The sequence below is a fragment of the Falco rusticolus genome, chromosome Z (genome assembly GCF_015220075.1).
Source record: "Falco rusticolus isolate bFalRus1 chromosome Z, bFalRus1.pri, whole genome shotgun sequence".
Taxonomy (NCBI): Eukaryota; Metazoa; Chordata; class Aves; order Falconiformes; family Falconidae; genus Falco; species Falco rusticolus.
The window spans coordinates 59945302-59973124 of NC_051210.1; the positions used below are offsets into that span (position 1 = coordinate 59945302).

The following is a 27823-nucleotide window of genomic DNA, read 5'->3' on the forward strand; positions in this document are numbered from 1 at the left end:
CCCGTCCCATTCCTGCCCCTGCCCCCACCATCCCCACTTTAAGGTCTCCATGAAATTTGTGGCAGAAAGTGTCACAATAAAAATCTATGACACTGATCTGAGATCGTTCTGCTCTGTTTAGAAGGAGCATGGGAGAAGCAGCACGTATTCATACTTCTCAGAAAAATGAACAACTGGCAAAGTTTGCATAGGAGTTTTTTTGTTTTATTTTGTTGTTTATTTGGGTTTTTTTAAATGGCTGCATTACATTTCTGCCTGTGAGAAGGTATTTGAGGTACATGTTCTTAAGGACACCTTTCTTCTCTTCCTCCATACTGGGAACAGCTAACCTATAGCCAGTCTGTCCACGTCCTTCACTTTGACCTGCTCATTGAGATGTGCGGAGGCAAGGGTGGCTCCTAACAGCTGTGGTCCCAAACATCGCTTTCTGTGAGAAGGATGAGCCAGCTTATGGCTTTTCCTAAGGCAGGCTGCAAGAAGGCTTAGGAGGTAAATAGGAGAGTAAACTTTCTTTGCAATGCCTTAGGGCCCAGTTGATCTCTCTGCTGTTGGGAGTCCAGAGCAAAGATGGAAAAAAGGCCATCTGCATCTTTCCTCCCCCATCCAAAAGCTCTTCAGGAACTTTTTCCTCTTGGGTGCCTGAGTGGAATTCCTATTAGTGTAAATGAAAAGTAAATAGGTGCACTGAGAATGGATATATGCCTTGACTTGAAAAAGTGGGACTTCAATTTCTGTTTCTGAAAAGCAAAACTTCTTCCGAATCTTGTGTTTGAAATTTTATGTTTTACAAAATTTTTAGGAGAATGTGGCAGGTTCAAAGCCGGGAGTGTCAAAGTAAATACAGAAGGATGTGGTTTAAAGCCAGTATTTCCCTTGCATTAAGACTCCTATATCTTAATTGCCCATGAATCCCGATTTTTAATCATCCTTATAATTACATAAAAACAGTTAGTCTCCTGATGCATATTAGGAGCAAAATATGAAAGCTGAATGGAGCAGCAGAGATTCCTTGCTACTTCCCCTACCCCATTACTTGGCATTTGAACAAGTCACGGACAGTTCTGTAAAGCAAAATCTGTAATGTTGCCAGCTTCTCTGTATTCGATATGCTTAGAATTGTATTGATTTGTGTAAAGTCAGCAGGATACATATTTTAATGGTTGAGGTTTACTTGCAGATTCTATATAAAAATATTACACTCATATATTTCTGTAAGAAACTTCCTTACAAAATGTTATTGGCTTTATGAAAAGTTTCTTGAAAACACAATGCCCAATAACCAAGTTTTGGTTCTTACCGAAGACATTAACTTCCAGTAAATTAAGGTGGAGTTTGTACTTCAGAGAATACACAAAAGTGAAAAGGTAATAGCTGGTATTCCATTGTTGTTATTGAAAATTATGATTCAAAGGTCAAATAGCCCCTTCCAGACAGCAGATAAACATTATACTTTGTGAAAATCCCTTAAAGAAGGTTGAGCTTGAGCACAAAATCCCCTTCAGTCTGTAACATACTCCAATAATAAAACTCAGCATAGAAACGAAAACTGGAAAAACTGTAGTGACCTTTATGTGTTCTGGCTAAGTTCATCTAAACATGGACTTAAGCTTCTGTTTATATACACTGTGAACTGGTTCCCTGTTAGATTGTATTGTGCAGCATGCTCTGTTTGCCAAATACTTCTTCCATGTGCATTCTTGGTGAATAAGCATGGAAAATAAGCAGATGTAAGAGCAAGAACAGGATACGGCCCTCACAAATCTAACTAACAAGTAGTAGTGCTACAAGTGCTACAAACAAGATCCTCTTCCCATAGACTCAATTGGCATCAGTGCAAGAGAATCCTCTGTAGTTGAATCAAATGAAAAATGGTAACTTAAACTATCTAATAATATATTTTAAAGAATAAAATTTTTCAAGAAAACTTTCTGTATGTTTTGATAAACTCAAATAAATTGCATAATAAATGGTTGCTAATAATTGATGTTCCCTTACATGAAAGCAAAACTTTACTGTAATTTTATCCCTTTTTTTTTTTTCCGTCTGCTATAGTCACTAAATACTTTAATACGGCATTGTGATGATTTTGCAGACCTTCATGATGGTTTTGTGCCAGGCATTTAGGCCTGTGTTTTCAAAGAATGCTCTTTGGTGATGAGGGCTTCTCCTTAACAGATATCAGAGCAGCATCAGTGCTGTTGTAGGTCCACATATCAGCCTCTGCTGCACCTGTGCTACCTCCATTGTTTAGGCTGGGGATGAGTTCTGGACGCAGACTCCTTTCTAGGGAGCTTGTGGCACTGTAAGTCCCTCCTTCTTTTGCTCCACATACTTGCCTTCCTGCCCTACCCCTACCCCCATTCAGCCTCCCTCTTTCTCCCTGCTTCATAGCACTCTGTTCTGCTTCTCTGTTTTTCTCACTCCGCTGTGCAGCTATCTGCCAGCCCACTGACACCATGACACCCTGTCACTTCCACTGCAAGGGCAAAGATGGTGGGAGTGAGGCTGAGGCATTTCTTATTGTAGGGAGATGTATACAGAAGAGCAGTGGGGCGAGAAGGAGGAGTAGCACTGTGCTGGGACACATTGCATAAGGGGTAGCAGCCTCCAGCCTGGTGGTGGGCAGAGGAAGAAATGAGCACCTGAATAAGCAAGGAAGTAGGGTGTGTTACAGGGGATATACCACCTGGGGAGGGCAACTAAAGGGCACGTGCATGCAGGCTAGCTGAGGGTATTTGAAAAGCCCACTGCTCCGGGATCGGAGAGGAGCCCATGGCCGCGCCCTGTGGGGTGGCAGAGCGGCTTGGGCAGACGCTTTGCAGCGTGCTCCTTTGCAGTGTGCTCTGTAGGGTGCTGTGTCTTGCCTCGCACACAAAGAGGCCCCCTGGGGCTGCTCTCTGGTGCTTGTTAGCTGTATATGCCAAACCTGATGTGGCTGAATATTAATCCATACTACTTTTCACACTTAACATAAAATTTCCCTGTTATTGTTGCCCTTCTTTTTATGATGTAAATAGTATCAGTCAACTCCAGCTATTCCAACTGGGTAGCAAGCTGTGAGGGGCCCACCACAGCTTCCTGGCTTTCTTCTGATGTGACAGAGGTTAGTCTGCAGGGCTGAGGCACACAGAGGGGCACAGGACAGAGGGCCATGCAGCAGGTTGGAAAGCCCACCACGTGCTGTCAACTCCTGGGTGGAAGAAGCACCTTGCAGCTCTTCTGCTGCCACAGGGTCCAGTGGAAGACCCCTTCCCTTGTGAGCCAGAAGGGGGGGGGGGGGGGGGGCGGGGGGTTGCTACCTGATGGTGGTTTGACATGGGCATGGATGAAACTGCTTGCACAGCTGCTTAGCCCCAAAGGGGCTTGCTCACTAGCTCCCTTTCTCCTGTGCTTTCTTAACACTAGCAATGTAGAAACAAGAAGTTTCTGGAAGAGAAACAATGGGATAATGACATCCTGGTGGCACACACAATACTGGAAATTGTGGTAGTTGAAAGCAGAAGTTTTTTTAAAAACTGACTTTGGTTAAGTCATCAGGTTTCAGGGTTTTTAAGACTTTTTCAGTAGCCTCAATCCGGTCAGTTTGAGCTCTCCCAATGCTCCTGAGCTCTCTAAATGAAATCGAGGAGCAGATGCTACCTTCCTCACTTTGCCAGTCAGTGTCTTCTAGAAACCCAGTTTGGCCCAGTCTGCAACCTGCACAACCCCTTTTGGTGACACTCTTCAGTTAGAAGTGGACGAGCTAAATTCCTACCAAGGCCAAGCCTAGACACCCCCATACCTCTAGAACTCAATGCCATTCAACAAGATTCCGTTTCCAGAGCTCCTCAGAGGGCAAGACCCCCCTGCCGGGATCCCGGCAGGTGTTGATTTTGCTGGACCTCGGCAAGGTCCCCGGCTCTGCTGCGCCCCCCGCCCACAGCTCCCGGCGCGGGCCCCGACGGGTCGGTCCCGCCTGGCCCACCCCGCGGCCCGGCCGCCCCCGCCGCGGCCCCCCGCCCCCAGGGCCCGGGGCAGCCCCGGCCAATGGCCTGCGCCTGCCGCCGTCCCTCCCCGGTCCCGGGGCCACCCCGTTAAACGGCGGGACTCGGAGCGGAGCGGCGCGCTGTCCGCCGCCGCTCAGCCGCTGCCTACCCGCAGCCGCCATGGGGTGCGAGCGCCGCGCCGCCCTGTTGCTCCTGCCGCTCGCCCTGCAGCTGTGCCCGGGCCGTGCCGCGCCGCCCGCCCCCCGAGGTAAGGACCCCCGCCGCCCCCGCTTCCCTTGGCTTAGCAAGCCGGCCTTTCCCCTCCTTCATTCGAGACGGCTTTGGGCGCGCAGCGCCCCGTCCCCTCGGCCGGGGACCGTGTGCTGGCGGGGGGCGGGCCGCGGGGTCGCCCGCTCCGCAGGTGCGAGGGGAGCGAAGCGGGCGGGGTGCGGGGGGCGCCCCCCAGCCGCCCCGCCGTCGGGCAGCCCCGGCCCCGCGGCCGCCCCCAGCCGTGCTGTGCCCCGCCGGGCTGGCGGCGGGGGCCGGCGGAGGTGGCGGTGGCAGCCGCGCCGTCCCCGCTGCAGTAGGCGAGGGGCGGTCCGGCTTCACGGGGGCGCGGGTAGGTGTGCTGGGCGTCTGCGGAGCGCTTGTGCAGTTGCAGGCTCTTGTAAATGAGAAGTGAATTGCTACGCTGTGAAAGAAAACTCGTTGGGAAAACGGTACCTCATGAAGTTCATAGGAAAACGCGTACCTTGTGAATGCAGCGTTACTTGGGCGCTGTTACGCACAGTGTCCGGAGCCGCTTTAGAGCATGCATGAAGTGAGCGGTGCCGCTCTCCGGGAGCAGCCTGGGGCTGGAACCAGCTCAGCTGTCGAGTGCAGTTAATTACGTTAGTTCATTACAGAGTGAGTAATTTAGAGTCATTGAATCTTTTAGGTTGGAAAAGACCCTTAAGATCATCAAGTCCAACCGTTAACCTAACACTGCCAAGTTCAGCATGTCCTGAAGTGCCACATCTACATGTCCTTTAACCTCCAGGGATGGTGACTCAACCATCCGATTCCCGACCACTTCATTGAAGAAATTTTTTCTAATATCCAATCTAAACCTCCCCTGGCACAACTGGAGGCTGTTTCCTCTTGTTCCTCTTGTTTCCTCTTGTTGCTTCTTACCTGGGAGAAGAGACTGACCCCCATCTGCCTACAGCCTCCTGTCAGGCAGTTGTAGGGAGCAATAAGGTCCCCCCAGAGCATCCTCCTCTCCAGGCTGAACAGCCCCAGTTCCCTCAGCTGTTCTTCATAAAACTTGTGCTCCAGACCCTTCACCAGCTCCATTGCCCTTCTCTGGACACACTCCAGCACCTCAGTGTCTTTATTGTAGTGAGGGACCCAAAACCTAACACAGTATTCAAGGTGCGGCCTCACCAGTGCCCAGTACAAGGGGATGATTGCTTGGTGCCGCTCCAGGAGCCTTAAAGCTGCTCCTGGTTCCTTTACATTTTTAATCCCATCTGTTGTCTCACAGGTTGATGTTTGACATTTTAATTGGTTATTCCTTAGCTAAGTGAAGCAGATCTAAAAGACAGCAAATCAGATTAATTTAGCTACATTTCCAAAAACCTGTATTGAAGTCCTTCTTGATGTAAAAACATTTCAGCAAATTGGCATATTAGAGAAGTGGGGTATTGCCATATTTTAAAAAATAGAGGCAGATTTCCAGCTTGCTGGGGGCAGTGGCCAGTGAAATACCCCACTCTCAACATGTGAAGTTTTCACCTTCTTACAGTAAATCAGAGATTACTGCAGTGGGGCTAGGGTTTCACTGCAGGTGTCTAAGCCATCATTAATTACCTTGAAAGTGCCCAACAGGAGTGGAGCAGTGTATACATTTACAGCTATTGTGGTTAGCTGTGACCAGAGAATAGCCTTGGAGGGTCTCGAAAAGCTGGTGTGTTACAGCAGCAGAATTCAGGGAAAGAAACTGTCTTTTATTTTGAGCTACATCCTTTTCTGTGCCACTAATTTCACTTCCCCATACCACCTCCTCTTAGGGTTTCCTGTTGTGTCTTCTAGCTCCCATCTGAACAGCCAGCCTTCCCCAGAGAGTGGTTTGCCACTGTCTCAAGGTGTAGCTGGCCCTTTCTTAGCATTTTTGTAATGCTAAGGTCCCTTCTAAAAACCACAGAAAGCAGGGAGGGGAGAGAATTCCTGGTCTGTCCCATGAGTGGGCTTGGTTTGACCCAGTGGGTATGTATGCTCGCATTCAGACACATGCCCCAGTCCTCACTCTCACTGCACGGATTGAAAGCAGCTGCTTGTGCTTTTTGGCTTCAGCAGTCCTTTTCTATCCATTTGTTTTCAAGTCTGCCTTTCTGGGGAGAGGAACAAAAGTAGGAGATTCTTCTGAAACCTGAAATCCTTGTGGGTCTTTTTTGTCTTGCTCCTTCCAAACAAGCAATTTCTCTCTAAGGTCTAAAAGCTGTCTCTCCCTGCCAGCGCTACTAAGGATGTAAAATGAATTTTCATAACCTGATTGCTCTTCTGCAAGCCACTGTTTGCTAGCATGTGTGTAATCCATGCTAAAGGGTGGATCCAGTCATGTATTGTATCTACATGCTGCTCAGCAAAGATATCCAAAGAGAGGGTTTGAAAACATGGTGCTGAAGGATCTAGCTGGTGCCAAAGGATCTGGTTGAGGCAGTGTGCTTTATAGAACACAACTGCCAAACCAATTTGAGCATTCACTTAAATATGCAAATTTCAAAATTTTTAAGAAATGTTTTCTGTAAGGTTAGACAGAGGTTTGCCAGTGTTTAGTCATTATTTTTATAGTATTTCTCCTGTATTTCTGAGCGTTTGACTCTAGCAGAGATGAATTAGTCTTACAGGAATTGATATAAAATCAGACAATAGACCTAGAAGAACTGGACAAAATGTACAGCTGTATGTTCTGCTGTCAGAGACTTAAGTGCTGTATTGCAGTGCTCCAGCTGAGAAGACAGCTGTATTTTATGCATTATTATTACCAGCAAAATGCTGCTGTACGGGGCAGTGAGTCACATTTCAGTCTCTTGCTTGAGCAATTGCTTTGCTCCCTGTGCACTAAATATGCTAGGTACCCAGCCTTTTGCTTCTGCTGTCTGGGTCACTGGTTTCAGTGGTAGCAGTGGTTGTCCTGGGGTGCTGTAAATCTGAACTGAATGAAAGAGAAGTCCTTTGACCAGGTCCATCTCAGATATGTGTTTCTTAGCTGTATTATAAGTGCATGCAAATCAAGGGCCTAATTCTTTTTGTGTGGCTGCTGAAAACTCTCAGTGGAGTTGTGGAATCCTTGCACCCAATACAAGTATAGACTTAAGCAATGATTTGTATTTGAACGGTTTCATGAGATGAAGGGAAAAATCTCTTAATTTTTCTTTTTTGGAAATGACATGAGTGTCTAGATGAATAGATGCTCCAGAATGAACAATGGAAGCAGCACAAACCCAGGCTCCAATGTAAGGGAACAGGGTTTCCCACGTGGCTGTGGATAGGTCTGTGTGCCCCTGTGACTGTCCTCTGAGTGCTCTTCAGTATCCTCCTGCTTGTAGCGTATGGGAGCACTGGATCAGTAGGATGGCCCTGTCTCCTTAATCGGCAATGTCAGCTTTGGGGTCATGCTGGGTAGAAAAGACCCATATGTAAAGGTCCACTTTTTTTTGGCCCTGAGAAACTAAATGCAGTGGTACAACCAGGGGCTTGACTCAAGGTAATGTGCAAGGTGCTGTCATGTGCCTTTGCTGTCTGCCTGGTGTTAAGGCTTCTCTCTGGTGGCAGCTCTACAGCATTGTGCTGATATGGGAGAAAAATATGACCCTGCTATGGTAGGCTTATGGACCGGCAGTGGTATGCAATGGCTAAATATGCCCTTATGCTTAAATAACACTTGTGCATCGTCATTTATCAAACTTTATTGGAAGGGTATGATGTATGTACTGCTTTAATAGCAGTGGGTTGAAATATGAGATTATCTGGAAGCCTAGTGGGGTAGTTTTTTGAATTTGGAGACATCATGGATTTAGGAACATTGAGGAAAAGCCCAGTTTGTTGTTTCAGTGCCATAAAGGGGGTAGCTCACATACATGCAAGTATAATGTTTGCTCTTTGCTGATGCATTGTGCAAAATTTGAAACAGCTTTCACTGTGCCTTCAGGGTTATTTTTTTTTTCAGGTCTGTCTTTCTCTTTTTATTTGTACCAGAAGGGGAAGATGAGTCTTATTCATATAATATATCTTCTGAGAAACCAGTGAAGTGAGAAGGAGGTTAGGAACATCATATTGCTTACCTGGCTTTTTAGCATTTTAATTGGTGCTCTGCAAATGCCATGATTCTTAGGATAAGTACACTTATCTGTCTGGAAATCTGTCTGAAATTTTTCATGCTGGATCCTGAGTCTAATTGAAATGTGGACACAAGCACTTGAATTCATGAAAGCAGAAGTAGGTTAGAAAGCTTTCCTTTGAGGTGTGTCTTCAGAAGTGAAAAATTTTAGAGATCTAAGTGAAAAAATTTTGAGTACTTCAATTTGAAGACTAGGTATTTCTGTTAGTAACTTAAAAAAAAAAAAGTTGCTAAAAGTTGATCAGTTGCAACAAAATCTATATGATATTTTGATAGAGTCATGGAATAGTTCTGATTGGAAGGGACCTTTAAATATCACCTAGTCCAACCCACTTGCCATAGATAGGGACATCTTTCACTGCTTCAAGTTCCTTAAGGTGTCCCTACCAATGCCGGAGGGTTGGACTAGATGATCTTTAAAGGTTATCATATTATTAATTTCTGATTTCATATTATTTTTTGGGGGTAGGACAATTTGGGTTCATTTTAAAGTATCTGTGTGGAAATAGTGAAGAGTGTACAGTCTCCCATGGGTGGCTTCAGACTACATTCTTCTTTGGTCATTATTAAATTGCAGTTGAAACTTCCTTATTTTTCAGTTTTTGATCTTCTTCCATATTCCAACAAGAGAGTGGTAATGAGCTTCTTGCAACAGGCACTTGGTGATCCTACGCTGAATGAAGTGTACTTGCTCTTGACATTCAAACTGCAGCCAAAGAGCACAGCCACCATATTTGGCCTGTATTCGTCAGCTGACAACAGCAAGTATTTTGAATTCACGGTAATGGGACGGATGAATAAAGGTGAGTTGTTTGGAGTATGTAGGGGAAAACTAGTGTTGGATCTGTAGTTACTGGTGTGTCACAGATGGATGTTGAAAACCGTGTGATTAACCTTTGTGCTTGAGTCATTCCTGTTGCATGCTGTCACCACTGAGACCCCCCACCCCACCCCTCAAAAAATAGAAGTGTTGATTACATACCCCCTCACTCCCCTTCTCTCTCCATACTCTTACGGGATGCTGCTTGCTGCTGGCCAGGGGAAACTGACCTGACAGCTGGTACCTCCACACTGCTGTGGCACTTGCTCTGAGCAATGCTAAGGAGAAAAAAGGTGGAGTATGGAAAAAGGAATCAATTTGGTCGTGTCGTCCCCCCCCCCTCCCTTGGGACAATCGCTGGTTCTTATTACTCAGGAATGTGAGGGACTCACGCACATACTGCCTCATGCATATGAAAGGCAGGTTCTTGTTCTGCTGACCCTGGAGGTTAGATGTGACTATGCAAGACAAACATTCCTAGCATTTACAGGATCTTCTGGGCAAATTAAAGTGTTTGTTCTCCATTTATTGAAATTAGTTAAGCAGGAGTCAGAGTAGGAACTTCACCAGACTTTTAGAGATTGAGAGCTTTCATTGCTTTCTAGACCACATCCAGGATACACTGCAAGTTTAAGGTTCAGTAAAAAAATGTTGATTTATGTAAATTATTGCTGCTTCTTGACTTCACCACTGCTATGATAATTTGCTGCTGCAAATGTGGTAGTTGGGCAGCTGAGTCCAATATATTGAGAAAATCTACTAGGACAGAGAGCTGTGTTCCAAATGGTTTGCTCATGTTCTGGCTTGTTGTGGTATACCCGACAGTAAAATATTCATAACACCTAAATGCTTTTAAAGCACAGGTATTAATTACTGGGCAATTGCTCAACTTGTTTTGGTTACACCAACGTACTTTTGGAGGCAAATAGCATCCATGGGTTTCTTAGCCTTTTTGAATGGTTCCTTTATGGAACAAACAGCAGTAAGTGCATAAAAGTGATGTAATTTAACAATCCTGTGAAGCAGTATATATTACTGACAGAATTAGTAGTTTCACTGAAAATCTGTTCCTTGAACGATACAGGTGAAGCATTTACTCTCATGGACATCAGTGCAGAATATCCTAGCAGCAAACATATAATGCAGGGGATTGGATGGGTTAAATCTTATTCAGGAGGTGGAGGCGTTGGTTCAGAAAAATCTCCCTTTGAAAGTCTACTCTAGTTCACCAGATGGATGTTTGGCTTTGGCTGAGGAAGGAATACTTGATCCTTCTTCCAAGCCAGAATGTGCTTTGTCCTGAAACCATTCTGGCAGGGTCCATTCCGGGCCGTGCCATCATCTATCTCCTCTTTCTTTCTCTAGCTTACTGCTGTGTTTGGTCATTCTGAATGCAGGGCCCAGATCCAAAGACCTTGCTTTCATATGACCAGGCGTGCACAATACTCACATAAGTAAAATGGTTTCAGTGTACTCAAGTCTTGCCAGATCTTTGAGTTTGCCAAGAAATACTACCTTTTAGCAAGTTACTGGTGACCTCCTGCACCTTTGCGGAAATCTCTGCTCTGGCAGTGTTTTGACATAGACAGCAGTGAAAACATTCCTGATATTAATCACAGCTGCTGAGACTTTAGCAGAGGCATAGACTTTAAAGATGGAGAGATACCCTGCCCTGTTCCTGCTGCTATAAATCTGGATTCTTTCAACCAATAGGCTGAATGGTTGGAAATGGTTTCCAACTGGAAAAATGGTCGTTCACATCTACCCAGTAACTCAGAAGGTCACCAACAAACAGAGATATCACAGCATCAAAGAGGATACGTTAATAGGGGAGAGACGGGAAGATAATTTGTTAAATGAATAGAAATTGAATGAGTTCAGTAGGTTTTATTAGCTCTGAAGCGAAAAAGAGTTTTCCCCTCCACTATACCCACAATTTCTAGTTGACCTTATTGTGTTTCTTGAAGTTCAGAGTATTTGGGAACTCGCACCTGATGCAACAGTACCAGTCCTCTGTGAACTTCAAACAAATGTTCACAAGAGCCAGCACTTAACTGTTTAGGCTCCCGGCATCTGTGCATTTTCACTCCTCAATGCATGTAACTGTTATCATGAGGAAATAAGGGACATGAAGGCTAGTGATTAGTGGGATCCTTGAAACAAGGTGTGTGGTATTGTAGCATATTTACATGCTGTCTAGATGCACTCAGCTCATTGCTTCTGCAGATATGCATTTGGAGAGCCAGGGGGAGATTTTGTGGAGAGAACTAGCTAGCTGGTCAAAGAGATTTAGCTTGCAGATCCTAGCTCAGCCATGCAATTTCCTTAGGAAAGAAACATTTTTTCACTATTATGCAGTGAGTAAGAGTTTTTGTTTGTCTGCTGTTGTGGTTTTTGATGGTGCTTTTTACTTCTTAAAACGAGAATTTGTTGTGTGAATTATCAAGTCATTCACTAATGCCTTAAAAAAGGGTTAAGAAGGGCTTAGTCATCTTGAGGGGTGGAGTATGTCTTTTCTGCATTCTGTTTTGGTTTTACTTGCTTTTTGTTACAGAGAAATGCAGGTTATTGGCTTTGAATCATACTTCCTTTGGTTTCTCTAATGATACATTTGGATACACTGTCAGATAGCTTTACTGAATGCGATACGTATCACTAAAACTGGTTTTTTTAGCTGTGCATTTCTGCTACAGTGTATTTCTAGGTCTATCAGATACCTACCTGCCAAGTGCTGACTGCAGGCTGTGTGCTATACCCTTTGCCACTTGCATTTTGGTGCGTTAAGCGTTGTGAGGTGGTGTTGGTTAAGCCAGTTAGAGAGGCCTGGATGAAGCAGTGGAAAAAGCTGTGCAGGCAGCAATGCTTTACAAATGGGGAGTTATGCAAGAGTCCTGGTAATCCTGTTCTGAGAATCAGTATCCCATTCATTATTACCCTTTTTATCTGCATATGGGATGCATTTACAAAAGCTGACATGGAAAAATACCAGAGCAATTGCAGTTTTCCACAGGATCTTCCCTGATCAGTTTTGGGTTATCTGCTGCCCTCTAATAGCCCTTCTCTGTGTTTTGTACTAGTGGTGCTGCGCTATCTGAAGAGTGATGGGAGGCTGAATTCTGTGATCTTTAGCAACATCCAGCTGGCTGATGGGAAACCCCATGCTGTCATCTTGTGGCTAAGTGGCCTGCAGCAGGGATCGAGCACAATAGAGTTGTATGTGGACTGCCTGCAAGTAGGTGCCATTCAGGACCTGCCAAGAGCATTTTCAGTGCTGTCTCAGAGGTCGGTGGCAGTAGAGTTGCACACTTTCCAGGAGAAGCCACAGGTAAGTGGGAAAACTGGGAGCAGGCTGAGCACTAAGAGGGATCACCAGAGATCCTCTGGATCACTGAATCCAGACCTCAGCCCTCACAGCAGCCAAGCTCTGTACAATGATACTTTAGTAATACTTGAGTATTAACTTGTGAAATAAATGTAAATATAAGTTCCCTATGAGCCAAACAGGTGAAATCTTAGCTTCATTGAACACAGCAGTAGTTACACTATTAATTTTAAACACAATTTCCTGCCTCCCTCGCTTCAGTCTAGATTTTTCTTGGGGAATGAACTTTTTGCAAGGACTTAGCTGATGCATTAAGGGCAGCTCTTCATCAGCTTCTTACAGCTGTTTGCTGTGAGCAACCCTTGACTGTGTGTGTGGCTTTCCTCTTAATGATAAGCCACATGGACTAAAAAGACAAAAGCAGGGGGACACTCATGTGGTATGAGAGTCCAGCCCCTGTCTGTTTGACTACAATAGCTTTTCTTCCTCTGCCTGCCAGCCAGAGGTTGACATGGCTTCCTGTCACCTCTGCATCAGCACCCAGAGCTGCTGCTTCCACAGGCATCTTCTGTCATCATTAATGCAAAATATGCATTAGAAGATCCAGAGGTTATTCTGCATCCATCTTGCCCCCTTGCTTTGTTTCATTGCAGGCTTGAAAATGAGCCTGTTTGTATGGAGAGCCACTAAGGGGCCCACATTCCTGACATGAATGTAAACGTGTTTGAGGGGGGAAAAAAGTCTGCTCTAGATTCAGTTCCACAACAAAAAAATCATTCTTATATGCCACGGATATAAAAATATGTGAAATTCCTGGTATATGAGATCATATGAATCGGAATAATAGAAGTTCAAAATAAAACCAGAACTATGTGAACATATGCAAGGCAAAGAATAGGGATTTTATTACAGTTCACATGGTGATGGGTGGTCCTGAAGGGGACAGTGCAGGAGTCCTGCATGCTTAGGAAATGGACAACCTCTGTAAAAAAATTAATTTACTTTGCCTGATGTTTCACATTTTTTCTATTGTTGTACCAGAATTGCTAGCTCTGTTTTTCTTGTGAGTCCAGGATACGCTAGATGAGCTGAAGCTGGTAACTGGAGGAACACTTGCCCAAGTGGGGAACCTGCAGGATTGTTTTCTTCAACAAATTGAACCTGTTGCTCAGTACACTGGTAAGGCCTGCAGCTGGGAATTACAATTGTTCCTTAGGATACCTATGCAAGGAAGTTAATGTGAAGAAGCTCTATAGACAAGTAATAACAATGGTTTGACTGAATTACAGCCATAATTTCCTGTAAATGTTTTAGAAATAGCTCAGTTTAGAGACAAAACAGTCACTGCTGCTGGTGACAAAGCAATGCGTTGTCCTAGAGAAGAAGGAGCTGTAATGATTAAATGAGGTTTTTTAGCTTGATTTGGAGGACAGAACATTTGTGATCCTGATCTGATTGTGTCAATAATATTTTAAATATCCAAATTGCAGACAGAAGTAGTCCTAAGTGTGATACGCTGCAACAGGCTTTATGAAACTAGGTGGATGGATAGAGTAGCAAGACCTATTCATGTACTTTTCCATGTGGCCAGTATTCATCTTTTGTTGGTCACCAGAGTGTGCCAGAGAGGGGAGGAACAATGTATGAAGACGGACACAGGAGACTGCGGAGCATGTTGGTGCTCAGCTACAAAGCCTGCAGGTTCACATGGAAAAAGCTGTTGCAAAGCACCCACTAGTCCTGCCACAAGTTAGCCAAGGTTTTTGTCATGTGTTGGACTGGAAATCTGCTCCAAAACCAATTTCCTTCCTGCCTGTGCTGAGCATTGTGGGGACTGAGCTGGGAATAAGAAGGAAAGGAAGGAGCTGAGGCTACTGGTTTTCTGCAGGTTCCCCATAGGCTGGGTGAAATTAGCTGTGCTGGGTGGGGGTGCTCTCTAACCTCTTGACACAGCAGACCTGGGCTAGAATGCCCCATCTGTACCCCTTTCCTAGTCCCTTTTGATCTGCCTTTCTTCTGCCTGTGTGAGGGAGACAGATGGGTTCACACCATGCACGACAACCATGGGGAAAAAAACAAGTGAGTTTGAGGTTTGAAATGGGATCCATGAGAAGTTCTCTCTCACACCCTTTCCTGTCCAGCCCCCCCCCCCCCCCCCCCCCAGCCCTGCAGCATTGCTACTTTTGATTAGAATAGAGTACAAGGTACACAAATTTCATGAGAGCATCCTGGGTACGTTACATGGATGTAGGCATCAGTGGTATCCAGTGACAGCAGTGTGTTTTGTCCTTTAGCTATATAAATCTTCAGTTGCACGTGCTTCTGTTTTCTTGCTCCTTAATATATATACATCTAGGCAAAAAATCAGGGTTTTATCATCAAAGGTCTCTTTTTTTTCCCTGGATCAACAGACATTTGCACATAGAAGGGATGGGTAATTTGGTGTTTGCTCCTGGAAAAAATCAGAGCTCTGTGAGTAGGGTTTCCAGATTGCAGACTTGCAGCTTTCTTATTTGTAACCTTTTGCTCATTAATCAATAATACAAACAGCAGTTACACAGTGAGATATTGTCTCTCCCTGGCTGCCTCTGCTTGTCTGAGACTCAAATTCAGTTGTTTATAACTTTCAAGTGAAATTACTAGCATATTAATAATAATAATAAAAACCCTCACATGAATATATTCAAAGTCTACATAGTCAAATCCACCAAAGGAAAAGGTGCAAATGTTCCAGCAGCAATATTAGCTCAGCTGCCTTGCACTTTGTATATGCTTCACGATACCCTTTTGCAGGAGCAGTATGTCAGATAACCACAATTTTGCCTTCAGCCAGGAAAATCTGGAATGTGAATGCTTAGCTGTATAGAGGTGTAAGACCACTATGTTTTGGTAAAAGCATGTGTTTTCATATTAATTGGAAAAACCCTGGGGAAGTTCATTGGACCTGAGTGATTGTACGTGGCTTTGACTGTGTGCCTTGCTCACTGCTGTGGCAGCAGCATTCCCTCCATGTTCAGTCTGTGCAGCTAAGACACCTAAACAGTGTAGATGAGAATATGATGATGAAACAGTGGAGAGCATGTGTATTTGGATCTTCCTCTATGGGCAGGAAAATACAGTGCAAGTTGCACTGTATTTGGTAGATGAGATTAGTATGCTGCGTGTGATCATCATCACAAAACCATTCAGGTCAGAAGGGATCTTTGGAGGTCATCTACTTCACATAGGGTACCTGAACCTGACATAGTGTTAAAAAACCTGCTGTGTTGCACCAGACCAAAGGTTCTTTTAACCTGGCTGCTGTTGGAGACAGTACACCAATACAGACCCAAGGACAAGATTATAGGAGAGTGGAGTTATAGTGTGGCTTTCCACAATGCTTTCCTGTTCTCCAGCAGTTCATGGTATACAGAGCTCTCGACTCAGAGGTGGAATCTTTGTGTCTTGTACTCAATATATATTTGCTTCCATGAATCTATCCAGTCAGTTTTGAATGTATGATTCAAGACTGTCTCCTGGTGAGAAATTTGTCACATGTTTGAGGAGGTGTCTCCTTCTATTTACCTTGAACCCTCATCTTCATAATTCCATGTGCAACTTGTATGTGGAGCTTCTCTGGGGGAGGATTATAGGCTGACAGGAAACTATTCTCTGGTCAGCCATCATCCATACTTTACTCATGGCTGGATCTCTGGCCAAGTAACCACAATCTCATTGAATGACACTTCAGGAATCTGACTTTGCTGGATGGGGCAAGTGGGGTGCTTGAACCAGTATTGCTCCCAAGAGATCTAGAAGAAGTATCTATGAGGCATTTCACAGTGGCCTGCAATTACACAAGCTAGTGTTTGTGCATTTGCTCTGCCTGAGCCAATTAACTGTGCAACAAAGCTCTAAATCCAGGGTCCTTTACTGGAACATGTTGCCTAGAGAAGCTGTGGATGCCCTATCATTGGAAGTGTTCAAAGTCAGGTTGGGTGAGGCTTTGAGCAACCTGACCTAGCAAAACATGTCCATACCATGGGAAGGGCGTTGGACTAGGTGACCTTTAAAGGTCTCTTCCAAACCAAACCATGCTATGATGCTACACTGAGGTCCTGGGAAGAGAAAGACAGGGTTGCCCCCTGATGTGACCTCAGGCTTACAGAGATTAATCATGTCAAGAGACTTCAGTTCCCTGTTGGATGGTAATTCTTCAGATTTGTCTCTGAATGCAATTATTGCAGTGAAAGCTATTCTGTTACTGAGGTTCTCACTGACTCAGCATATAGAGCTGGGGACTAGCTAAACTGGGAAGTTGCCTCAGTAGGTGGGGAATGCATGAGATCTCATGGTAGGATCAGATAATTGAATAGCTCCAGGCTGTACCTTTTGCTTACCCTGCTCACTCCTGGGAAAAGCCACCCCACAATATACTGTGGACCAACAGCTACCTGAAAGGCCTCTCTGAGTTCTTACCACTGACCATCAGTTATTCTGCTGCAGGTGGGGCCTACTGTAGGACTTGGCTTTAAATGGAAGAGAAAAAAAGAAAAAAAAAAAAAACAACTACAGGAAGTCATCTGCTTCTGTTCTGCTGTCTAAATTTGCAAACAGGACATGTAGTTCGTGGCAGTGTAACCTGTTTAGCTCAACAGTCCGCAAAACTTAACTGTATGGAATAGATCTCGCTTTTATTTAGATGCTAGCCATTGAACAGCCTCTAAAATCTTGAGAATTTTTTTGCATATCTCAATCAATAATGCCTAAACCATTCTTTGTTTGAAATGAACAAGCAAATCAAGAATAGACCCTGGCATCTGTCTGGACAGCTTGCATGCCAGGTTCCACTATGGGATTCTGAAATGCCCATGATATTAAGTCCTTCCACCTTCCTACCAAATAAAAATAAGATAAGGTTTGGATTAAAACAGAGCCAGGTTCTCGAACAGGTGGTTCCCGAGTCTTTAAACTGGTTCAGTATTTTGATGAGAAAATCTGAAATTAAGAATACATAGTATGTGAGGAGTAGGACTGTACCTACTAGAATGTTTGGAAACAGTTACACATGCTTTGAAGTACAAAAAAATGACGTAAACATTAAGAAAAGTATTTTTCATACAAGCTTCAATACCCACAAAGGTAACATATGAATAAGCTTCCCTGAAGCCATTGGGCATTGTTAACAGTCTGGTGTGTGGCTGGGGAGGGGGACGACTACACATGACAGCCCTCCCGCTCAGGAGGGATCCCCTTGCTTTCTAAGCTTCTCAGAGAGAAGTGTAGGTGCAGCTAGATCCAATCCTAGTCTCAGGCTCGGTCAGTGGTTTTGAGTCTAAAGGATTGTGTGTACAGCCACTCACCAGAATGTCACACTTGCCTGTCAGAGCCCCGTTTAAGGACTTGCACTGGAACAGTTTTGCAAAGCTGAAAGAACAGGTGATTTATTAAGGCGACAGATATAACAAGCTAGGAATTGCTGTTGATAAGTTCACTTGCTGCAAAAATTGAGCTTAAGGGTAGAGCACTGTTGATAGTAATGCTGTCCCGAGTAACACCCGCCGTGGTCGGAGGCGCAATGCTTACCAGCGAGGCATGCCTGCTTGGGGAGGAGAGAGATCTGGGCCCGTCAACCCACACCGAAGTTAGAGTTCTTGCCCTCAGGAGGGAAGAAGAAGCTTCTGAAATGCCAGATTTTATCATCTTGGTGAGGTGGGACTAAAGTCAGTTGTTGTGTGCTGATTGGCCCTTAACCAGGTGCCAGGACGCTCCTTGCAGAGCGGGGAGGGTTCGGGGTTCGGTGCAGGCGCAGACTGACGGTTACAGACACGCGGAATCTTCTAGCCCTCACAGAAGCAACGCCATGCTGAGAGGCCTCCGCCTCACCCTGGGCGTCAGTCTGTTGGTTTGCTTGTTGGGCTGCATCCGTCATCTGTTCTGCAAGGTAAATGTGCTGCTGGAGTCAAACTGCCAGCTTCCTGGCTCCACTTGGAGCTGGATACGGTTCTTCGGTTCTTCGTCTGTAGGTCAGGAACTGGGGCTGTGGGGGCGTGGAGAGCACTCTGCCACGTTCCACCCTGTGGCTTTAGTCACAACTCTCCAAGAGGAATATCACGTAATTTGTATATAGATGGGTTGAGGGGCTTGTCTCTCTCTTCCTTGTTTTCATCTTCTCCCATTAAAGGGGTATAATTGGTAAGTTGCATCTTCTTTGTGTTACAAGCTTTCATAATAGTTGATTTTATGGAAGATACTGCTACGCTTATGATAATTATAATCACAATAAACATCAAAGCATGTTGAATTAACCTTTGGATCCAAACAGTAACACCAAGTCAAAACAAACTAAACAGTTGTGAAAGCTAGCTATTCTTAATTGATTCTCAGAGCTCATGGGTGTCTTGTGCCACCTGTTGCATCTTCTGTAGTTGGATGTTGAGGTCCTGTTAAACATTAGGGATATGGGTGCAGTGATCAGTACTGGAGAGACGTAGGTAGCCACAAGGTCCATTTTGATGTAACAACACTAAGTCCAGTGCAGTGTGATTCTGAAGAGCCATTTGTGACGTAGCTTGTAGGTGATTGTTGAGCACCTGTAAACTGGCTTTGGAAGCATTAGGTAGCCTTTCTTCTGGATAGGCTAACTTACTCATCCATAGTTGCATCTGCATGGTAACTGACCCAAATCCTCATAAACCTTCCATCCCCCAGGTCATGCGGGTGGCTGATCCTGTGTCCTGCCACCCCTCTACATCTCCCTCCCACACTCCCCCAGTTCTGTTCTCACCCGTTTCATGCAAGCCACCCAGTGGGGTTGGATGGGAGTCCTTTTCCACCTTGGGCACAGTGTTGGGAGGCCCAAGGTACACTGCAGTTCAGGTGACCTAGCCCACAAAGAGGTGTACATATTCCCATCATTACAGACCCAGATCAAACCAGCTGGAGCACCATCAGAGGCAACGTGGCAATCATTGCAAGTGCAAAGTCTGCACTTACTGACTTACATGTTATACTGTGATTGCAGCACAGACAGTCCATTTTTAGGGGGGTGTAAACCAGCCAATAGTATTTGACCCAATCATATTGTTTCCAGTTGGAACAATTTATCACGTTTTAGCAAGACCACAGTGCTGGCTTGTTTGATACTGAGGCAAAAGATAATCCCAGGTCAAATGGTGTAAAACTCGGAGGGCCATTCTCATCAAACCTGAACCAGGCACAGTTATTGTTACAGCCATTTGTTTTTGGACAGTCTTGTGCTTTATTCCACTGTATACACCACAATGTAGTTATGAATTGATTATATTCCAGGCTGTCAGTTACTCATCCCCATGGTCACAAATCTGTTTTTCCCCATATGATCTGATGACAGGTGAAAATTACATTTTCCTCTTCATAACATGTACACTTTGTGCTGCTGATGGTGGAAAAACTAAATGGCTGACTGAACCACACAGCAAAGCAACTCGCTTTCTTTCTGGGGAATAAGGTTTCACATTTGGAGGGTATCCATTGTATTCCACTGTCTTGGCAAGCTCCCCACCCTGTCTGTGGGAAGAGTACCCATGGCAAGGGGGTCTTCCACAGATTTAGGCAGAGACACATAAGCAGTAATACTAGATTCACTGAGGGCAAGTGCAGATCCCTTTTTCAAGGCTAGGACTAAGTTATCATCCAAAACACAGGTGACTTGGACAGACAATCTGCCTATTTTCACTCCAGGTATCTTTGATCCCAGTGGAGTATTATCCATGAGCATATTAACCCAAAGCCTATCTTCCCAGCACCACTTACAAATGTCATGTTCGCCAACCCTAATTACATCCTTCACCTCAAAGCCTACACCTTTGTTTATAATTCAAAGTTATCCTACCCAAACCCAGTCGTTTTATATACAAATACCAAACACACCACACATGTACATACTAAACTTATACAAATCCTCCTGAAACTACTCACACATAATAATAGGACTATTGGTTGTTAAATGACAACTGACATTTCAAATTAGTAATACAAACACATGTGTTTCAACTCAACACCTTAATATACACACAAGATATTTCAACTTATTATCTCAAACAATATCACAGGTTTGTTAGCTGTATCCATATTAAAATTTTGGTTTCCAGATAAGTATGAGGATTAAAACCAGAAATACCCAACAAATAAAAATAAGCAGTCCTTGGGGGCACTCTAGATTGTTATAGAGGAGTCTTTGACTCCAGGTGCAATTGCCTGGCATTTGGAGTACCTGTGGACACAAAAAGGGAAAAAGATACTTCGTCATTATTTGACCAGCAAATGTTAGGTTAAAAGGTGGGTACTGTCCAGCTGGTACTGATTTGATGGAGTTTTCCAGAGCTATCTTTTGCTTCCCAAGCGTAAAGGTTCTTTGGTTAGGACCATTGCCACTATTCCAGTCTGAGGCATTTTAACGAGGATGGACAGGAGAACTATAGAGGGAGCGCACCTGAGTGATAATACCTCTTTTTTTCTAGGTGTGTTACCACTCCATCTAGGCCTGAATGTGCAGCTGCTGACAAAATAGCTGTTGAGTTTGCAATGTTTGGTACCACAGCTGTTAGCAGGGCTGTATCAGCATTCAGGCACTGATAATCAATTGTTGAAGGCCACCTGCCACCTCTGGTCCGGTTTCCGAACCGGCCAGGCAGGTGAGTTATATGGGGAGTGGGTTCTGGAGATAATCTGTTGTTTCTCCAAATCACCTATGACTTCAGAAACTCCCATTTCATGCTGCAGCAGATATTGTGGTACGTTAGTGATTTCTGAGTTAGGGAGTGCAGGGGCTGTGTGCAGCAGCACATCCACTGCAGCCTCCCGGTTTCTGCCGGGGTTGGGATCAATGTTTAAGCCACACGCTGCCATTCAGCAGGCACCAGGTTCACCTGTTAAAAACATTGAACTCTAAAATACTTTCATGATGATTTTAATTGCAGAGCAAGTAGTCGACCTGCGCTTTTAGCTCAGGAGACATACATTGACTTTGTCAGTTTGACACACACAACACTCACCCAGTTCATACTGGTAATCTTTAATCTTTGCCATCCAGATCACATGCCCAGCTTCTTGGCATCTTGTGTTAGAGTTGAAATTTGTGCTCCAGTGCCTGTTAAAAACTTCACCAATTATCTCTGAGGATAGACTGGAATTAAAATGTATGGGCCATCATCACTTACTCACTAATAAGCTTCCCCTTTCCAGACAGGCAAGCCCAATTGCCTTCAGGACATTACTCATTTTTTTTCACTTCATGTCCTGCAGTTCCCCCCTGAGGGGAAGGAAAGAGTTGTCTTCCTTTCTGGGGACTGGTGCTGAAGGAGTTAAAAAAAGGTCCTTCCTTTCACTGTTATCTCATTTCTGGAATGTTTCAACCAGACTCAAAACAATGCCAGTAGGCTGACCTTGAATCATAGCTCTGGGAATGCCTGGGGCTAATGTATTCTTCCACAATTCATTTCTCTGTTCTTGAGATTCTGTTTGAAGGGTTTTTAATTTGTTTACCTTTGATCTAGTTTCTGTCCCCTTTTTCAAGGGTCTTATTTTGTGATCTCCTCCCCAGGGCTTCAGGTTTGGTTTTCAGCTGCTGCACTGTCCCAGCTCATTTCACAACTGCAGGTAACAATGCCATGCATTAACTCCGCACACATAGGGAGTTGCTTAAGAGCATTATTGCCCTGGCTTTTGTTATATTTGGTATCTCCTTTAATGTTGTCCTGTTTTGCAACTCGGTTGCATTTAAGAATTGTTGGGGCTGCTCTACTCAGTAGTTTTAACATTGCAAAATCTGTTAAATCAATTAAATTCTGTTGTGGGGCTGAGGGCATGAGTCTACTAGGAATTGATTTATTTCCTGCAGAGCAACCTCCCCCTGCTGAATCAGTTCTCTGGCTTAGGCTTAGTGGTGTGGACCTGGAGGTCCCGGGGTTTCCTGGTGGTCTGGCCAACCCGGCATATTTGGTGCCTGTATTTCCTTAACTTGTGCATAAACTCGCTCCAGGTGGGTATATGGATTTGCTTCTGTGGGGGCTGTGCAGCAGCTGCAGCAGCATTCTTAACACAAGTGGTGTGTATAAGGTCCTGAGCTCTGGCTACATAGGTTTTCAAGCTACCCGAGAGGCCTTGAATAAGGGGAGTTAGTTTTGTTGGATCAATAGGAGCTAGCATTGGGGATTTCAGTAACAAGTTTCTCTCATACATTGCTTGTAGGCAGGCTGCTTTTTTCACAGATGCGGCCAAATCAGAAAACCTCGAGGTTCTGATAACAAAAGGCTCACCTCGTTTTTGCGAGTCTATACCACCGGCCCAATGGGCAGCCCGTGCAGTTAATGAATAGTTGTGGTCACCTGATGTGATGGTTAGAAATACTCCAGGGCCCCAGTAGCCTCTTGCTTCTTCCTCGCTTAGTAAGATTAGGTCACCCCCTGTAAGAGAGACTCGCCACACATATTCCACCACGGATTCATCTGGACGCCTGGAATACTTTTTCTGTAACTTTGTCAATTCGGCAGGAGACTGTGAGATGATACCTACAGTAGCACGGACATTGTTATATCTCTCATTTGTGGTTTTGGTCAATGGTTCTATAGCCACAGGTTCTGGGGTAGGATCATAATTAGAGCCTGCCAGCAGTTCATCATTATCATTATCACACCAGATGTTTCCATCCCATGTTTTGGGATCTGCACACTGTATTAATTTGCGGATTTGCTTAGCCGAGACTGAGGACGGCATTTGATTTAGTAAGAGTATTAACTTTTTGTGTAGTTGTTTTTCTCGTCTCTCGGCTGATGCTAACAGCATTTTAAGTTCCCTATTTTCAGTTATTAAGTTTTGGTTTTCTCTTATGAGCTTATGTACTCGTGCCTGGTATCTTTGGACGCATTCCTTTTCCACTTGGGATGATGCACTCGTATGTTTTTGCAGCAGTTTATCCATGGCAAACCTGCCTGAGATGCCAATTTTCTGTTGTGCTAACAGTCTGATGAGTGGCTGAGGGGTGAGGTGGGACACAGCCCTCCCGCTGAGTCACAAGGCTCAGGAGGGATCCCCTTGCTTTCTAAGCTTCTCAGAGAGGAGTGTAGGTGCAGCTAGATCCAATCCTAGTCTCAGACTCGGTCAGTGGTTTTGAGTCTAAAGGATTGTGTGTACAGCCACTCACCAGAATGTCACACTTGCCTGTCAGAGCCCCGTTTAAGGACTTGCACTGGAACAGTTTTGCAAAGCTGAAAGAACAGGTGATTTATTAAGGCGACAGATATAACAAGCTAGGAATTGCTGTTGATAAGTTCACTTGCTGCAAAAATTGAGCTTAAGGGTAGAGCACTGTTGATAGTAATGCTGTCCCGAGTAACACCCGCCGTGGTCGGAGGCGCAATGCTTACCAGCGAGGCATGCCTGCTTGGGGAGGAGAGAGATCTGGGCCCGTCAACCCACACCGAAGTTAGAGTTCTTGCCCTCAGGAGGGAAGAAGAAGCTTCTGAAATGCCAGATTTTATCATCTTGGTGAGGTGGGACTAAAGTCAGTTGTTGTGTGCTGATTGGCCCTTAACCAGGTGCCAGGACGCTCCTTGCAGAGCGGGGAGGGTTCGGGGTTCGGTGCAGGCGCAGACTGACGGTTACAGACACGCGGAATCTTCTAGCCCTCACAGAAGCAACGCCATGCTGAGAGGCCTCCGCCTCACCCTGGGCGTCAGTCTGTTGGTTTGCTTGTTGGGCTGCATCCGTCATCTGTTCTGCAAGGTAAATGTGCTGCTGGAGTCAAACTGCCAGCTTCCTGGCTCCACTTGGAGCTGGATACGGTTCTTCGGTTCTTCGTCTGTAGGTCAGGAACTGGGGCTGTGGGGGTGGAGGGGGCGTGGGGGGTGGGGGAGTGGGGGTGGAGGGGGTGGTGTGGGGGTGGTGTGGGGGTGGAGGGGATGGGGGTGTGGGGGGGAGGGCGTGGGGGTGTTGGAGCACACCACCAGAGGCATAATATCAAAATATTGTGCCTGCTTAGAACATAAAAGAGCATATATTTGTGAAATTTGTTTTGACATACAGACTTAGAGAAGTAAACAAATAGCTGTTCAAGATTCCTACAAACTCAGAAGTGAGCTACAAACAACTACAAGATACTGTGCTTAATGTGCTCTTTGCTTCTCTTGTCACTGGCTCAAAAGTAATGTTTCATCTAACAGATAAGATTCTCATGTGAATATCCTGAGTTGGTTCTGGTCCTTCCCTATGGCTTAATACAGATGTATTTTTCAGTCTTGTCTAAGAGGTCTTTAATTTGTTTCTTGATATTGACAGTTGGCTTTGGTGTGCATTCATACTTTGTTGAGTAGCTGTTTTGTGAGTCCATACAAACTCTGCACCCCCAAGAAGCAAATGTAGCCATGAAACTTGTGTACAGTGTGATGAGCTGCTTTTTGGAAGAAAAGCCATATTACTGTCTCAGGTATTAAAAGTGCTGTTTTTATCAGAGTAGGCACTCTTGATGCATGGTTGGAGCTGCACAGTGAGTTTGCTCAGAAAGCTGAGTAACTTCACTTTTGAAAGTATGCAGGAGTTGGTTGTGGTGACATGGAATACACTTACGGAGGGTGACTTGCCATTTTACGCAGAGATACTTCATGCCGCTGCCTTGTCTTCCTGCCCCAAACGGGTTTTCACAAAAACCCAGACCTGAAATCCTAAGGTTTCACTTAGGGCTGCTGGTCTCAGGCCTGGGGGGGACCCATGACTCTGGCAGCATTAGTTGCTGGTGTTGTTAGGTCTTACTAGAGAGCCTTGACACTGAAATAATGGTAGAAAAATCACAGACTGCTTTTCACTCTGTGGAGAGGTTTCTGCTTTGCCTGTTTCTGTGGTATACAGTGAAGTTTAGTCCAGAAAAGCCCTGAGTTCATTCAAAACACTATAAAAAAATGTAGACACTGTGTTTGCTTTAAGGATTCCTGCAGGGATTAAGTAACTATAATGTCTGTCCTCCTTCTCATGGTGTTTCTATCTTGTATCTCAGAAATTATCATGGCAAATGGAGAGTTAAGTGCACTGACTGTGCAGTCTTTTTCATTGCTGTTTCCCTGCAGGTGATTTTAATAGGCAGCTGATGGGTCAGATGATGCAGATGAACCAAATACTGGGAGATGTGAAAGACCTTCTCAGACAACAGGTATTGTATAAAGGCTTCAGTGTGAAACATCCCAAGCTTGCCAGTTTTGATAGAGTCAGGGCAGAGTTCACATAAGCAATAAACTCCTGTGTAAAGTTTGTTGCCTCAGAGCCACAACACAGTGGAAAAGAAATAACCATATGGGTACTGGTACCTTGTGCTCATTGTGGAGGACCACTAAATGTGGGAGTGCAGGGGCCTTATTCAGACCCAGAAAATCTAGTGTCTTTAAGTGGAAAGGAACCAGAGTAGCTGTCCTAACACACTGTTAGTTAGAGGTCAGTCTGTTGCACAGGACTGAAATTGCATTTGTTCTACCTGCTGGTGGGTGTCAGAACTGGAATTGCTGGTAGCACATGCTGTTAGTTAAGCATGTCATTTTTCAAGTCCCTGTTGATGAAGGCTGAAGTGAAGTACAACCGTTATTGCTATCCTTAATTTTATGGAGTACGAGGAACATCTTATTTCAAGAGAGAGTACGTATGTCGCACGGTTTGAGTGGCATCCTGGGGAAAATGATAATGGTTCTTCTGGCAGCCAGGTGCAAACTGGAGCTGCCTATATCCAAATAATGTTTATTTTCTATATCCTTAAGGTCAAAGAAACAACATTTCTGAGAAATACCATAGCTGAGTGCCAAGCATGTGGTAAGTGTTCCTGTTATCGCTTGTAAAAGCCAACTAGATCAGATGTAGTGTCATTTTAAAACTAGTATTGATTGCATCAGCTGTATGTGGTTTCTAAGAAGTACTTTTTAAAAAACACCATGTCCAAAGTTCTAGATGTACGAGACACAAATTTAAAATAGATTTTTATTAGAGAAAAAGCTTTCCGTTTCCATAGACCTGACAATCACCTACTGGGAAATAAAACCCCCACTAAACTAAGCAGTACCACTCACCCTGTACTGCCAGTTCTCAGTCTGCCACAAAGCTGTGCCACATGTTCCTGGGGAGGGAGATGTTGCCTGCCAGGTATCTCATGAGCAATCTTAGTAGAAGGACAAGGGAGGAATCATGTTCTGCTCTAGCTGGTGTTGTCACTCTGAGGAAGATCCTGTGCAGTCCACCTGAAATTCATCCGATTCTGAGTATGCAGTCACTGGTTAACAGCACTAAGACCCAATAGGTGGTCTCCAGCTTTTCGCTAAATGGAAGAAATAAGTGCTTCCCCAAATGCCACTGTATGGTCCTCCAACTTAATTGATGATCAGGACATACATGCATTCAGTATAAACAAAAGCCACAAAACCAACTCCTTTACTGGGTGGGATGAAAGGCCTTAAACTCAATGGGTCTTTTAGTTGATTTCTTCTCCCAGTCTGTCAGTCTCATCAGGACTCAAGCTGAGCTCAAGCCAGGTTAACCTTCATGTGTAAGTGCTGAAGAAATGTCTTTAAATCCTGCATGCATCATTACTGAGGTTCATCACCAAAACCTTGCTTTTCCCCAGGGCTGGTCTCTGTGCACCTAAGTCGGTGTAGCTGCATGTCCTGCTGTGTGTTCATGGCCTGCCCACTGCTGCTTTTTATTCCTCATACCTGTAGACTATCGGATGGCCTCTTGCGAAACCATGGCAGTGTTTTTCTTATGAAGTGGTAGTGTTGCCAATTTAGCCAGAAAAATACCTTGTACCATCACACTTGGGTCCCTTGGGCCATTGAGGTCACTGGCTTTTAGATTCTCCTCCTCTGGCCAGCAGCAGGTCTGTGCTGGGACTAACATAGCAGGAGGGCCACTATCTGTAGCGAGGAGAAGCACATGGACATAACAAAATAGCCTTAATTTCCCCTGTCTGGAGACACAGCAAGCTGCTGGGCCATTCCCAGCATGAAGTCTCTTCAGCCGCAGCACAGCTGGTAACAGCACAGCACAGAAACACAAAACCCTGCTGCACAGTGTCTTGGGGATCTCTTCAGAGCACTTGCCAGCTGAAAGCTATGGTGGATGTTTCTTTCAATGGCTAAAACTATTGTTCTTTCTTCATTAAAGGTTTGGGAACTGTGAATTTTCCAACTCAACTTCCTAGGCGCAGTAAACCCAAATGTGAAGTTAATTCCTGCTTCAGGGGAGTCAGGTGTGTGGAGACAGCAGAGGGATTTCAGTGCGGCCCCTGCCCTGAAGGGCTCACGGGAAATGGAGTTACCTGCTCAGATATCGATGAGGTAAAATAGTGA

General features: G+C 44.9%; 1 protein-coding gene and 1 long non-coding RNA gene across 2 annotated transcripts in view; one reads left to right on the forward strand and one right to left on the reverse strand.

Moving 5' to 3' along the window:
• Positions 1-188: 188 nt before the first annotated feature.
• On the reverse strand, positions 189-4956 carry LOC119141293. The gene is made up of 2 exons (XR_005101893.1): positions 4717-4956; positions 189-652 (listed from the first exon to the last, which is right to left on the reverse strand). It is a non-coding gene; the product is annotated as an uncharacterized LOC119141293 (long non-coding RNA).
• The window catches only part of THBS4 (thrombospondin 4), a 45627-nt gene continuing 21897 nt past the window's right edge, over positions 4094-27823 (forward strand). The window contains exons 1-7 of the mRNA XM_037373475.1: positions 4094-4233; positions 8946-9149; positions 12244-12491; positions 13562-13667; positions 25565-25647; positions 26243-26294; positions 27639-27811. Coding sequence (XP_037229372.1) covers positions 4146-4233; positions 8946-9149; positions 12244-12491; positions 13562-13667; positions 25565-25647; positions 26243-26294; positions 27639-27811 — 954 coding nt within the window. The 5' untranslated portion in view covers positions 4094-4145. The remainder of the gene's footprint in view (positions 4234-8945; positions 9150-12243; positions 12492-13561; positions 13668-25564; positions 25648-26242; positions 26295-27638; positions 27812-27823) is intronic.